This window comes from Trematomus bernacchii, unplaced genomic scaffold, assembly GCF_902827165.1.
Source record: "Trematomus bernacchii unplaced genomic scaffold, fTreBer1.1, whole genome shotgun sequence".
Taxonomy (NCBI): domain Eukaryota; kingdom Metazoa; phylum Chordata; class Actinopteri; order Perciformes; family Nototheniidae; genus Trematomus; species Trematomus bernacchii.
In genome coordinates this window covers 2,491,093-2,506,709 of record NW_022987387.1, presented here as the reverse complement: position 1 = coordinate 2,506,709, position 15,617 = coordinate 2,491,093, and the positions used below count along the sequence as shown (strand labels likewise).

The window sequence follows — 15,617 nt, the reverse complement described above, 5'->3', positions numbered from 1 at the left end:
TAAATCATAAACACATTTTAAATAACAGTAATTTTGCACAGAAGGTGTGTCCCTCAACATGCGCGCAACCCTGTTACCGAAACCTTTTTAGCTTGGCAGAGGAAGTGAAAAAACTGTTTGTCGCATGACACAGTGGAAAGGACATCAGCAAGCCATGTGCTACTACCATGGGTAGACCAAAACTAAGTCCTCTCTTTTATTTGTAATATATTTCCAATCTTGTCACTCTTGAAGGAGTGTGGCACTCATACAAACGCAACCCTGTTACTCAAATTATGAAACAAAAACAAATTAATTTCAAATGTATCTTTCTTTTGTTAAATATATATAAATATAAATATAATATAAAGTGTGTCCATTCCTTGACAATAGCATTACATTGTGCAGCTAGCATTAATTCCTGAGGTAAAAGCTAAAATTAGCATTGATTTTCAACCCTGTTACTTGCAACCCTGTTACTATAATTAGAGTAACAGGGTTAATTCTTCATTGGAAAATATACATTTGATGCCTTAGCTGGGCAAATCACTTTTTTTTATGGTTTATTATCTGTTTTTCCTAAATACATTACAAAAAATAATCAAATGAAAGGTTCATTTTTCAAAAATGTTGGTGTCTAAATTGTCCTCCAATTCTGGAATGACCCTTTTATCATTCATCAAAGATAGCAAAAAACATGCATTATGTACTATGGAGGGGACTCTGACAGAGGATTACTCACAAAGTACACAGTAAAGTACTTCCTTTTATTTCTGGTAGCAGTCAACTAGTACCGAGTCCAACAGTATCAGTTTTATTCAGAACGTATGGTAAAAAATATTTGTATCACTCATTGAATATACACTGAAAAAACTGATTCTGACCCCTTTTAGATGTTACATGTTTTAATCTAGCCTTTTTTAATAGATTTGAATGTGTTATAGCATCCTTCTTATCTTTTTTAATTAATCTTAACATATTTTGTCACTGTTTAAAACAAGTTCATTTCATTCATTTAAAAATAATTAGAAAAAATTATGTACCATTTAATTACCACATAATACTGTCCTGTCTGCGCATGTGCATACACAAGCAGACCGCCACTTTCCCCTCCATTTTCCATTCGGAATCGGAAGGACAGGACTGCCTGTGTATAGCTCCGCTGTCGTGAGGTGAACATTCTCCACGGCTCTCCGTTTTAAGTAAGTAGGCTAGCTAATTTATAGCATTGGGTGTATTATATTATACTTAAATAGGTAGCTTTTTGATAGATTAACATTAGCAAACGTTAACGTAGGCCTACAGCAGCTAGCTAACTGTTAGCCTAGCTTAGTTGTGTAGTAATGTTTAAGTAATTTAAATGAAGTGTAACATGCATCATTAACATTATAAGATAACTTAATACTGCTCTCAAGTTAAATACGTGTTAAATTCAATCTTTGTCTTGTTAGACTTTATTATTAGTTGTTGGCTAATACAAGTTGAATGTTAAACTGCCTGTTCCTATGGCTTTTTTTTTTTTGTAGCTTCAACTTCCCCGCTGCCCAGCTTGTATACTGGCCATGCTGTCTTCCTGACCGACTGTAAGTATGTTTTATTTTATTCTTATCACTGTGGTAATATTAGGACACAACTAAACATATGAAATCACATTGGTAAGGGTGCTTTTGGTAACGTTACTCTCTGGCGGCAAGGGGTTAATGTTACCGCGGCTAACGTTCATATCTCGGTCTTTCACACCGGACCGGAGTACTTTCCCCCCGAACTAGGGGGGAGGGGGGGTAGTCTTAGTTTCGCCAACACCGTATATAATATAAGACAAAATGCGTCTATGATGTATTTTCGATCTTTCCAATCCAGACGAGAGATCTTTCTCTCCCCCGTGCCCCGTCTGTGTTCGAGGGGGCGGGGCAGTTTACACACAGGCGGCTGCTACATGCATTCAACACACGGCGGAGAGAGAACTAACCGCTCCGAGGTGTGTTTAAATGTTACCCGTCTTGAGGTGGACTCTTTGCCAAAAGTGAGAAATAATTGATAGGTTTTGGCTATGGAATAGAATATTGTAACGACCCGGTATAGGGTGCTGTGTGGGTCACTCAAGCATCCCCCGGCTCTCTGCCAATCACAGAGCGGCACAGTAATGCTGGTCGGCGTGCGGGCCTGTGGTTGGGGGAGCAAAGGGGGGTGTGTGTGTGTGTGTGTGTGTGTGTGTGTGTGTGTGTGTGTGTGTGTGTGTGTGTGTGTGTGTGTGTGTGTGTGTGTGTGTGTGTGTGTGTGTGTGTGTGTGTGTGTGTGTGTGTGTGTGTGTGTGTGTGTGTGTGTGTGTGTGTGTGTGGTGTGGCATGTGTGTGTGTGTGTGTGTGGTGTGGCCTGTTTCCGACTCCTATTGTGGAACGTTACAATATAATCATTTAATGTCATTATACATGTACAATGAAAGAAAAGCTTCTCCCTTTTTAAAAGGTGCCATCAAGTGCAATAACAGTTTAGCATGTAAGGGTGGTAACACAGGCAATTTGTCTAAACATTTAGCAAAAGTGCACCACATCCAGTAATATTTAGGCTCTATTTAAAAAGAAAAACGTAACATTGTTTGTCACAAAGAATTTTGTAGGATTTTGAGTCATTGGCCTAACACAAGTTAGTAATCATTAGCAATCAATTACCTTTTTTCATTTACCATTATTATTTTTCATTTCTGCTCATCTTTATTTTTATTGCAGGTTTTTCTATCTGATGTTGGTGTGATGTAGAACAGAACCTTACTCTTTGGGGACCGCATGTTGTTTTGGTAAGTCAATTTATCAAACAAATTCCTTACTCTTCAAGTTTTGAGCAAACTATTAGGATTTTCGTTTAGTTCACTCTGCTTAGAGATCCAAATTATTTGTAGATCACCATGACCCAAAGGTGACTGTGAAACACCATCACTAATGTTTGATTCCCCCCCCCCCCCTTTTCTCTCTTTGGTGTTTGTCTAGTTTATGTGGCAGTGTAAAGACTGTGGCGCTGAAGTGTCTAAGCGATCACAAATTCTCAAACATTACAGACTAAAACATAGTCATTTTGGGCGTGGCCATCATATTAAGTGTATATATCCTGATTGTCCATGCATTTTTAAGGCTTGGAATACTCTTTTGGTACACTTGTCAAGGAATCACACCAATACCTCAAAGCCCTCTGCTGACATATTTACTACATTTTCCTGTCATCTATGTGGCTGTAGTGAACTCGGAACAGAACGTGATTATTTTGTGCACATAAGCCATCATCTGAGAAACAATGAGACAGTCACTTGTATGTTTAAAGGCTGTGCATACAAATCCAACATATACAGCACCTTCAAGTCACACAAAAGACGGAAGCACAGCTTGCATTCATTGGTAGATTTTAAGGACGGTGTTGTACAAGGAACTTGTGTAGGTGAAACTGGAGAGCCTGGTGTTTCAAACAATGAGGACATTTGCGATGAAAGTCAGTTTGATGATGTTGATTTAGATACGTCGAAGGATCAGCCAGAAATAGAGCAAAAAATTGCGGCAGTGTTATTAAAGCTGGAAATATTTTTCATGTGCCAAGTGCTGCAGTTGATGAATTGCTGGAAGAATTTCAATATTTGTTGAGCACAGCATCTTTGTGTAGTACAAGAAATGTGATCCATGACACACTAAATAGTTACAATCTACAAGTTGACCAGTCGGTCATTGAAGAACTTGCATCTGCTCTGTGTACATCTAATCCTGTGTACAAGGCTATTGGTAAAGGTTGTCCTTTGGCAACATCCTTTAAACGCAAGCAATACTATAAACACAATTTTAAAGTTGTGGAACCCATAGAATATATCTTGGATGAGAAAGATAAAAGAACGCTACAGTATGTTCCACTATTAAAGTTTTTGCAGCAGCTTTTCACTGATGGTCACATTCTTAACAAAGCATTAGACAGTCAACTCATATCAGAGGATAGAGGAGAAGAAGTGGTATACAAGTCTTTTCGAGATGGTTTGTTTTTCAAGGATAACCATTTTTTGTCAGGAGGTGAATTGCGAGTGTTACTGAATTTGTATGTCGATGACTTTGAGATTTGTAATCCGCTTGGCACATCTCGTAAAAAGCACAAGATCTGTGGCGTTTATTGGACTCTCAGCAATTTACCACCAGGTTGCCATTCTTCGTTATCTTCTATTTATTTGGCCTTACTCTGCAGGTCTGACGATGTGCGAACATATGGCTATGAAAGGGTCCTAGAGCCCTTGTTGAGGGATCTTGTCATTTTGGAAAGTCAAGGTATTTTTATTGCACAGCTTGGAGATTGTGTTAAGGGCACAATACAGTGTGTCATAGCTGACAATTTGGGAGCACATGGAGTAGCTGGATTTCTTGAGAGTTTTTCAGGTGGGTACATTTGCCGTTTTTTGTGTGGCACAAAAGTCTGAAATTCAGGAGAGGGAAGTGAGTTCAGGTGCATTTACTCTCCGAAGCAAGGAGATGCATGAAACGCATGTCAGATCAGCACAGGAAAATCAAAAACATTGTTATGGTGTTAAAAGAAGTTGTGTTTTCTCTGCACATCTTTCTCATTTCAATGTCTGTACTGGCTACCCTCCAGATATTGCACATGACATCTTTGAAGGCATATTACCAGTCGAGTTGGCACACTGCCTCAATTTGTTCATTTCCAAAAGATATTTCACCCTTGAAAATCTCAATGAGTCCATTAAGAAATTCCCTTACAAGTGGACAGACAAGAGTAACCGTCCTCATGCTATTCCCAGGGCATTCACGGTGAAGAAAACTATTGGAGGAAATGCTCACGAAAATTGGAGTCTTTTGCGATTGCTTCCATTTTTGGTTGGACAGTTGGTGCCCCCAGATGAGCCAGCCTGGCAGGTCGTTTTGGACCTTAAAGATATCGTCGAACTAGTTGTTGCACCAGTGCACACGACACAATCCATTGCTTTCCTTGAAGCCAAGATTTGTGACCATAGACATAGGTTACAAGAGGTGTTTCCGGGTATAAAGATCTTGCCCAAACATCATTTTGTGGAACATTATCCACAGATGATCCGGTCTTTTGGCCCACTAGTTGGGATGTGGACAATGAGGTTTGAGGCGAAACACAGTTTTTTTAAGCAGGTAGTCCGCCACACACGCTGCTTTAAAAACATACTCTTGTCCCTGGCGGTGAAGCATCAGTTCATGATGGCATATCATTTGGAGTCAGCCACAACCGAAAAGTCTAGCCTGACTGTCTCAGCTGTTTCAACGGTCTCTGTTGATATTTTGCATCAGGATGTACAGAAGGTCCTACAGCTGAGAGACCCTGATATTGCTCACATTCAGCTCACAAAGAATGCATCTGTTAATGGAGTGAACTACAGGGAGGGTATGGTTATTGCTCATGGCTCTGCTGGTGGCTTGCCAGAGTTTGCAGAAGTTATCCAGATGGTTGTTGTGGAACAGAGCTTGAGCTTTATTGTTAAAGAGCTGAGTGCTTGGTATAGGGAGCATTTTAGGGCATTTGAGTTATGTCCCACGTCACAAGTCTCTCTCATTCAACTTGGCGCCTTGGTAGACCAGTACCCCTTGGCAGATTACAGGATTGGAGGACGGCGAATGGTGACACTTAAACGATTCATACACATAAAAGGTTAGGACAGTCATTTGTGTTGTGTTCATGTGTTGCATGAGTTGACATTAAGACACTAAATATGGTAACAAGAGGGTTGCTTTACAGGAGGATTCATTTCGTTTTTAGTCAAATTGAAACTATAATCCTTGTGGGAATTTTTTTATGGAAGGTATCCAGTCCTCTGACGTCTTCCTTAGCTAAATTACCCTCATGTTGCCATGTATTATAGAAATGTGCATGTTAATTAAACTTACCTACTCTAACTTTGTTCATAATAAAAGTGTATACTTAAGTAACAACATTGTCAAATATTTATTTAACAACATGTTGTTTTGTGTCTTTTAACAATTAGATTGAAGAATGGCACGACATCTGAAGTTGAGGGTCATTGTGGACACGGATGACTGTAGAAGACTTGATCTCCATTCAGGAATGCCAAAAACTCTGACAGAGTTACACGATACAATTTGCCAAGCATTTGGAATTGAAAGAGACTTTCGTATTCAGTTCATGGATCCTGACTTCAATAATGATTTCATGAATGTTACATCAGTACAAGACATACAGGACCGAAGTACGATCAAGGTGGTGTACATACTTGATGATGTGGGTTCGAGTCCATCTTCTTCAGTGCAGAATGCTCCCAGCACTCCTGGATCATCTGGAGCACCAGTAAGCAGGCAAACATCTTCCAGTGTGTCGTCATTATCCTCAACAAACTCGGATAGCACCATTATTCTGCCACGTACAGACACTGAACTGAGAACACGTGCATGGCCACGCAAATTCCCCATTCCTCTCTTTCCATACAATGTAGAGGTGCAGCTTCGACGTGGAAATGAGAGCTTCAGAGAAACTGGCACTCGACTGCAGATCACACCAGGGCTGAAATCGGACATCTTGGAGAAGCTAGCCGAGGACATTTTCCAGTATACGGCATATCCACAAAATCTCCAAATAGAGGAGGTAGCAGGGGCACTCGTCCAAAAATGTCCCTGTTTGAAAGAACCATCTGCCACTGGTTACTATGGCTGGATGATTAGCCTAAAATATAAAATGGCTAATTACAGGACAAAGATGCGAAACCTTGGCTGTCCAGAAGTGACTGTAAATGCTTTGAAAAACAAATCAAGTGATGAATGCATCCCAGCCAAAAATGTAAAGAAACCTAAAAAGGCTGAAGTCAACTATTGTCCTTCACACCCTGCTGGCGAAACAGATGAAAGCCTAGAAAATCTGAGACTTGAACTATTGAATGATGTCAGACAAAGAAGCAATGCACCGTGTGTAAAACAGAAGATGTCCAAAACATTCTCCTACAGAAGAAAAGAGGTGGTGCAGGGAAATCTATCTGCTGGAGAGTTCAAAGCCAGGTGGCCTGCACTTTTCCATATTGATGAGGTAAGTTATATATTTCACATGGTGAATGTATGGTGAAATGTCTATTTATCGTACACATTGAGCTGATACAGAGCAACATGATCATACATTTGAAATGGTGTTTCTGTCCATCTGATAAGTCCAATATTCACTATCTTTTAGCTCTGTTTTTGCTCTCCACCAACTCCTTAGTAAAGTATTTGGCTCTTTAGCTGCTCAATGTTCCGCTTTCCTCACCATCTATTCTCTAACTGTATCTGTCTGCTGTTTGATTGTCTGAAGAAAACAGCTGCTGCTGGAATTGGGGTTTTCACTTTATACCTCAACATTTTACCCATTGTCAATTAAAAAAAGTATTAGCAAGGTTTAAACAACCATACAGCTTACAGGTCTAGTTTTAATTCCTTGCAATTACCTTAGATTAATAGAAATACTTTGGTTAGAACACACTGTACACCAATACACATCTCATCAAGGACTTGGTTAAAGAGGTCAAAATGAGAATCTATCCTTTAATTATATAGTAGATACAAAATATCATTACACCAATGGCTGAATGTGCTCTTTGTCGTTTTGTTTTTGCATAACAGATACATGCTGAATTCCAGCGCATAACAACTATCCCACTTGAAACGGCCTTCATGGCGCAGTTGGACAGCCATCTACCTCAGCTGACATCTGTCTTCCAGAAGAAGGGAGGAGTTGTTGGCCAGAAACTAGCCAAACATCTGGCGATTTTGCAAAAGGTAAATGTGTGTATACACTGTTTTATACAAATTGTCATATACTCTGTGGAGCAATTTTATGAAATGTACCTGTCTAGTACCGTATAGAGCCCCATTTGCCTAACAACAGCCTGGATTACTTGCCAGGTGCAAGAATGCAAGACACTTTTCTAAGGAAATCTGATCTTAATAATGCAATAGTGGCATACTGGTTAGAGAAGCAGGCTTGTGACTGTAAAGGTGCAAGTTCAATCCCCAGGTGGGGAAAGTGAAAAAGCAGAACCTGCCTTGAGCAAGTCACTTAATCCTCAGTGGCCAACAGATCAGACTGTGTTTGTACTTGGCAGATTCCAGGTGTGAACTGTGAAGAACAGAGCATTGCTCTTGGTGAAAAGTCCCTGGATGAGTAGAATTAGTAAACAGTGCTATCGCCCTAACACATTCAGACCTCTGACATTGTAATACATTTAAGTCACAATTCTTTAACATACTTTAGGTCAGTCCATTTACATGTATAATGAAGTCATTGCAATATTGTTATTATTGATGTATTTAGAAATATTTTAATTGTAATTTTTTTACACAGGCAACAAGTGATGTTAACCTTAAAAGGGAAGCAATCCTCAAGGCACTTTGCATCCACCTTGGTGAGGATGATGGACATCTCATTCGGGAGTATATGGTGAGTCATTGTAATTGCATTTGCCAGTCACATGTAGTGTTTTAAGATCCTAGTGTCAGGCATCAATTTTAGATAATTATTTTTTACCTTATAAGAAGCATGAAGGTTGAGCATATTTATATGTATGAATGTTGATATTCATCAACAGACTAAAGCATTTCAAACCATCACCTTGTTTCTTTATACGATGAGGTTGGCTTTATTCATTGTTTTTCTTATTGTCCAATGGAAAGACCATAATCAACAATGTCTTAGTCCACCTGTCAATCCTCTCTGACTTCTGACACTCATCACCAAGCTTATTGGGTCGTACGTAAATCTTTAAAAACACCTCACACATATTTAGTTTGATTCAGAAATATATACAGTATGACCAGCTTTGTTTTAAGGGATTAATAGGTATGTGAGCAATGTTACAAAAAATGTATAAGATAAAGTATGTCATTAAAATTACATATATTGAATGAATACATGTTTTTTCTTTAAATATACAGGACATCGGAGGAGATGACATCACCAGAGACCTGCAGAAATCTACCATGGGCGTATACGTCATCAACAAGGATGGTGGAGAACCTGGACATTATGACGACGTTGGGATTTTTGTTGAAGGACTAATCATTCTGGACAACATTGGATCTGTAGCCCGAGCTTGTGCCATCATGCTGGGAGTCATCTATACACTGAACATGGCTTACCCCAAAGAGCTAAGGTACTACTATGAATTCATTCAGAAAGTGCTCTTGCAAATGGATGGTGAAAGGCTTTCCCCCAAAGTCCTTGGACTGAAGAACAAGATACATGCTGGACTGTAGGATTTCTTCAGCCGCTCTTGTGAACCGATGCCACTAAAGCATTACAAAAACACCAGTCAAACCTCAAAGGTTGGGAGAAGAATGTGGAAATGTTGATGGACTTAGAAGACATGTATTACATGTATTAATGTGTAGGTTATATTCTCCTCAGCTGTGTAAGTCACATGCTTCATGTTACGTCAGGATTTATTCTCTGTCTGTTTCCACTGCACTTTGTTGCATTTCGTTTTTATCGAAACGGCAACTTTTTCTACCTTAGCCAAGCGTAAAACATTTTATTTTTTATATTGGCAATTTACATCTAGTTCTGGAGAAGAATGGGAAAATATTACATGTATTAATGTGTAGGTTATATTCTCCTCAGCTGTGTAAGTCACATGCTTCATGTTACGTCAGGATTTATTCTCTGTCTGTTTCCACTGCACTTTGTTGCTGTCATGGCCTCCACCTCTGCCTAGTCTGTCTCTCCCCATGCGTGTGTGTGTGTCCACAATCCAATCACCTCTGCTATAAGACTCCGGCCCTGACTCCTCCACTTCGCCATATCGTAGACTCTGTAACCACAGTCAGTCACGTCTCCTGTGCCTGCAGCTTCAAGCCAGCCTGACTCCTATCCTGTCTCCAGACCACCTCCAACGTTGGACCCTGTCCCGCTCCTCCAGGCTCTTCTCCCTGCACTCTCCAACCTGGTCAGACCTCCGTTCCCTTGGACTCCGTCTAGCTTCCCTGGCTCAGACCCCCCTGCCCAGTAATATTCAATAAACGTTATTATTGTGTTTGAAACTCCTGCCTCCTGTCTCTGCTCAGCTCCTGGGTTCCCTGCTAGCCTTAACAGTGGCCAGATTGTACTGTTAAGGCTAACAGGGAACCCAGGAGCAGAGAGTTTCAAGCAAAATAATAACGTTTATTGAATATTACTGGGCAGTAGGCAGGGGGGTCTGGGCCAGGGAAGCTAGACTGAGTCCAAGGGAGAGGGGACCGGAGGTCTGACCAAGTTGGAGAGTGCAGGGAGAAGAGCCTGGAGGAGCGGGACAGGGTCCAACGTTAGAGGTGGTCTGGAGACAGGATAGGAGTCAGGCTGGCTTGAAGCTGTGGTTACAGAGTCTACGATATGGCGAAGTGGAGGAGTCAGGGCCGGAGTCTTATAGCAGAGGTGATTGGATTGTGGACACACTCACACACGGTGGAGGCCATGACAGTTGCATGTTTTATTCGAATCAGAAGATGTTTTGTGTAAGACACATGCTTCATGTTACGTCATTTTGTACAAGATAATAAAGTAAGAGTATGTATCAAATATGATGTTTGTTTTTTATTTTAATATATTGAAAGTTAACATAGTAATAATGGCTGAAAATGTTTAATTAAATTCAACTTAATTTTTGTATGTAGAAATTAAACTATTGAATTGATCTGAATGTACAAAAAGAAAAAAGGTTACTGTTACATAATCCATTTTAGTATACTTAACATGGGTTTAGTGAGTACATTTTACTCGGAATAGTTGAGGTGAAAATTATCAGTATAATTAAATTGAAATTACTCAAAATAGTTTAACTGAAAATTATCAGTATAATTAAGTTGAAATTACTCAAAAATAATAAGTACAGTGAACTTAAAAAATAAATCTGGATTTAGATAACTTTGTTTTGTGCATCCACTTACCTTAATAAAATTAAGTAAATTCAACATAACAATTTTTTCAGTGTAGCAGGAAAGAAAATGAAGAGCAGCTGATTGACCGAGTGCAGAATCGCTGTATAGTTTAAATCTCCTTAGTTACAATGTTGTCTATTTTAGACAAAGGCTTATTATATTTACAGCCCTAAGAACATTCATTTTCTGGGCTCAATATGTGTCTTGGCTGTTTTCGTTGTGATCGCTAAATTCAGATGCTGGATCGCTAGAAACACCGCTGTCATGATCAGGCTGGCAAGAGCTGTTCCATGCTCTGCTCAACCTCCCGCCTTCCCAATGGACTCAGTAGTGCCCCCTGCTGCCGTGGAGCATGTGTGAGTGAGCATGTGTGAGTGTGTATGAGCACAACCACGGCGGAATATTACTGCCAAAAGTCACGTGACTCAGTCACGTGACTTTTGGCAGTAATATTCCAGTCACGTGACTTTTGGCAGTAATATTCCGCCGTGAGAAGAAAAAGTTTTGTACTTGTAAAAAAAAGTGTTGTAGTTGTAAAACAAAGTGTTGTAGTTGTAAAACAAATTTGTGCACTTGTAAAAAAAAGTTTTGTAGTTGTAAAACAAAGTGTTGTAGTTGTAAAACAAATTTGTGCACTTGTAAAAAAAAGTTGTGTACTTGTAAAACCTAAGCTGAATTTGTCTCTGAAACATGATTTATTAGAAAAATGTTATGTGTTTGTTTGATAGATACGTTTTTTCTTTGCAAAACTAAATTCATTAGTTTGTAGATGGTGTTTTGTATTTGCAAACCACATTGTGTTTGTTAGTGAATCATAAGGCATTTGTAAAACCTGTTTAGTTTGTTTGTGGAGTTATGGCAGGAAATTAGCTCCATAGAGGGGATTCAGCTAGCGACTGTATATGGGGACGATAGGTTGGGACGTGGGCGGGACATTGACAGGAGTTCAACGTAAAGCCAGCGCACATTTTAGTAATGTCGTCATGACCGCAGCAAATCTGGATCAGCTCCGTTGTACCCCTGTTTTTAGAGATGTGGGTAAGGAGGAAAAGAGAGGGTTTTATTTTCTGACACGTTGTGAGTCTCCTTACACACATTTATGTATAAAAGACATCAAAAAGTGCATTTTGCATAATATTTTACCCTTAAAGACCTATCATGCTATATTTGAATAATATATTGTAGGGCCATACCTATATAAGGTATATTTATACGTTTTTTTTTTTCAAAATACCAAACAGATCATGCATTTTAGCCATGCCTCATTTTGCTCTATTTTCCTCTCCTCCACCCTGTCTTTGCATGCGCTGCAGCTATGGGCATAGATATGTCTCATAATTATTTGTGTGAACAGAAAAATAATTTGTGTGTAAATATGTGATTTGTAAATGTAAAACACCATCCACAAATGCATTTAAAAGATTTGCAAACTCTCAAATAAATTTGCAAATGTAAAACGGATCTGCAAATAGGCTAAATATTTTCACAAATAAAAAAAAGATCTGTGAATATCTCTTTAACATTGACAACTTTCGATCAGGCATTTGTGAATCCATTTTGTATTTGTCAACCAAAAATGCGCTTGCGGATCTCAAATCTCTGCTTGTGGATCGTCTTTTTACACACACGGAATTTTGAGACATACTTTCCGCCGGTCTCGGCAAAAAATCTACTCGTGTCACTCGGTTATTTTCGGAAACCACGTGATGGCCTGCTGATGACGACATTTCCGAATGATTTCAAAGTAAGAGCATGATGGTTTGTTTAATACTCTGTTTTTGTATTATAATGAACAGCGAAACGTTAGATGCATTCTTCATCACCATCATCATCATGTTATAGTGATACAGTTAGTTTGTGTTAGTTTATTGGTTCAATACGGCATATATCGACCACATTCGTATGCATGTTAAAGTACAGGCAACGCCACTTTCGGGTCCCGGGGGAGCAGCTGGCAGCGTAGCAGCCCAGAGGAAACTCTTTCTTCATTGTTGTTTTGTGTATTCAGTCAAGCGGGTCAAAGTTACAAAGCACTTCACATTTTATTAATCGGCCTAATTTTACCTTACCAGTGCAGATAAGGTAATCTGTAAAAAAGCACCGTATTTAGGTTAGCCTTCATAGTAAGGCTACATTAAATGTTATAATATGCATTGTGTCCTTTCTACTGTATATATGCATATATTCCTGTCTATTGCTTTCATTTGTATTTCATGTTATTATGTTTATACTTGTTTCCACACATTTCACAATTTGGGATGAATGAAGTATCTGTCTGTCTGTCTGTCCGTTTTTTTTTATATATGTGAAATTCGTAATTTGAAAAATGATTGATTCGAAAATGATATGCTGCTACAGTACAGTACAAGTAGCCTACTTCTGGGTGTTTCATTCAAGCTCGGCTCCGTGTGTGTCTGTGTGGCACGAGTGAGAGAGAGAGAGAGAGAGAGAGAGCAAGATTGTTGTTGCTGCGCTAACCGATATTAGAAGCTGTTTCTACAGCTAAGTGAAAGGAAAGTCCTCTCCTGTCAGATAACGTCAGCTCAGTGAGGTAAAGGAGTCTCAGTGTTTAGATAGTTCACTTTAGTCTAAGTTATCTCAGTGGGTCTCAAAACAGTTTGATTACCATTTATGTAAACAAGTATTTCCGAGGCACACTTCATATGATCATTATAGTTAGGCTATAAAACAATAAGAGAATAAATGAAAAACAGGTATGAAATACTATATGACAGTAAAACAAGAATACAGTTTAAAAAGGGGAGTGATTATTAAAATATCCATAAAGAAAAAGTACATCTGTTTACAGTTCTGTTTCGTATATGACGAAACAGAACTGTAAACAGATGTACTTTTTCATGTGGCTCGCTCACTCGTGCCACACAGACACACACGGAGCCGAGCTTGAATGAAACACCCAGAAGTAGGCTACTTGTACTGTACTGTAGCAGCATATCATTTTCGAATCAATCATTTTTCAAATTACGAATTTCACATATATAAAAACAACGGACGGACAGACAGACAGACAGACATATAGATAGATAGATACTTCATTCATCCCAAATTGTGAAATGTGTGGAAACAAGTATAAACATAATAACATGAAATACAAATGAAAGCAATAGACAGGAATATATGCATATACAGTAGAAAGGACACAATGAATATTATAACATTTAATGTAGCCTTACTATGAAGGCTAACCTAAATACGGTGCTTTTTTACAGATTACCTTATCTGCACTGGTAAGGTAAAACTAGGTTGATTAATAAGATGTGAAGTGCTTTGTAACTTTGACCCGCTTGACTGAATACACAAAAAACAATGAAGAAAGAGTTTCCTCTGGGCTGCTTCGCTGCCAGCTGCTCCCCCGGGACCCGAAAGTGGCGTTGCCTGTACTTTAACATGCATACGAATGTGGTCGATATATGCCGTATTGAACCAATAAACTAACACAAACTAACTGTATCACTATAACATGATGATGATGGTGATGAAGAATGCATCTAACATTCCGCTGTTCATTATAATACAAAAACAGAGTATTAAACAAACCATCATGCTCTTACTTTGAAATCATGCGGAAATGTCGTCATCAGCAGGCCATCACGTGGTTTCCGAAAATAACCGAGTGACACGAGTAGATTTTTTGCCGAGACCGGCGGAAAGTATGTCTCAAAATTCCGTGTGTGTAAAAAGACGATCCACAAGCAGAGATTTTAGATCCGCAAGCAGAGATTTGAGATCCGCAAGCGCATTTTTGGTTGACAAATACAAAATGGATTCACAAATGCCTGATCGAAAGTTGTAAATGTTTAAGAGATATTCACAGATCTTTTTTTTATTTGTGAAAATATTTAGCGTATTTGCAGATCCGTTTTACATTTGTAAATTTATTTTTGAGTTTGCAAATCTTTTAAATGCATTTGTGGATGGTGTTTTACATTTACAAATCACATATTTACACAAATATTTATTTTTCTGTTCACACAAATAATTATGAGACATATCTATGCCCACATGCAGCTGACCACGCCCCCCTGCAAAGGAGGGGGCCGAGTTACGAGCGTCATGTTACCATGCTGTTACCATGCTGTTACCATGCTGTTACCATGCCACGGCAACCCCTGATAGGTGGAGAGTTGCCCACTAAGCGGAGCACCACTTTTGTGGCGTAGAAAATAATTCAAATCTGGATCAGTCTGTATCAGATCCGTTGCAGCCCCGTTTTTAGAGATTTGGGTATTGAGGAAAATAGAGAGGGTTGTATTTTCTGACACTTGGTGAGTTCCCTGACACACCGCGGACACATATTCATGTATAAAAGACGTACATGAGTGCATTTTGCATGGTAGGTCCCCTTTAAATAAACTTGTGTATTTAACCCTCTGGAGTCTAAGGGTATTTTCTCGATTTTTAGATGTTTCCTTAAATCAGTGTTCCTCTAACCAGAGGCATGACAGGGGGGCGCGAGAGACCAGGAGGAAAAATGTTTTTTAAAAAAAAAAGAAAAAAATCATAATTTGAAAAATTATTGATTCGAAAATAATATGATACAGTACAGTACAAGTACGTCTGGGTCTCTGTGTTTCATTCAAGCTCTGCTCTGTGTGTGTGTGGAACGAGCCATTTTGCGTGCGCGTGTGAGAGAGAGAGAGAGCGCACCGGTACCGGAGATCGTTGTTGTTAGCTTCTGGTGCTAGCGAGTTAGTGGCCGGGTCTCAAACGTTTTGGTCACGATTA

The 15,617-nt window shown here is 39.2% G+C and overlaps 1 protein-coding gene across 6 annotated transcripts; it reads left to right on the top strand.

The window, feature by feature from the left end:
* Positions 1 to 1,078: 1,078 nt before the first annotated feature.
* Positions 1,079 to 10,215, top strand: LOC117485738. 6 transcript variants are annotated; one of them, XM_034134418.1, is made up of 8 exons: positions 1,079 to 1,181; positions 1,506 to 1,562; positions 1,840 to 1,957; positions 2,706 to 2,773; positions 5,966 to 7,014; positions 7,584 to 7,745; positions 8,305 to 8,400; positions 8,895 to 10,215. In XM_034134418.1, exons 5-8 carry the CDS (start codon positions 5,974 to 5,976, stop codon positions 9,213 to 9,215), a joined length of 1,620 nt encoding a protein of 539 aa, XP_033990309.1. In that variant the 5' UTR covers positions 1,079 to 1,181; positions 1,506 to 1,562; positions 1,840 to 1,957; positions 2,706 to 2,773; positions 5,966 to 5,973; the 3' UTR covers positions 9,216 to 10,215. The 6 variants fall into 6 exon arrangements, 5 of the variants coding, with proteins under 5 accessions (XP_033990309.1, XP_033990326.1, XP_033990300.1 ...); XM_034134435.1 differs by lacking the exon at positions 1,840 to 1,957 and having other exon boundaries at positions 7,584 to 7,739; XM_034134409.1 differs by lacking the exon at positions 1,840 to 1,957.
* Positions 10,216 to 15,617: the final 5,402 nt, after the last annotated feature.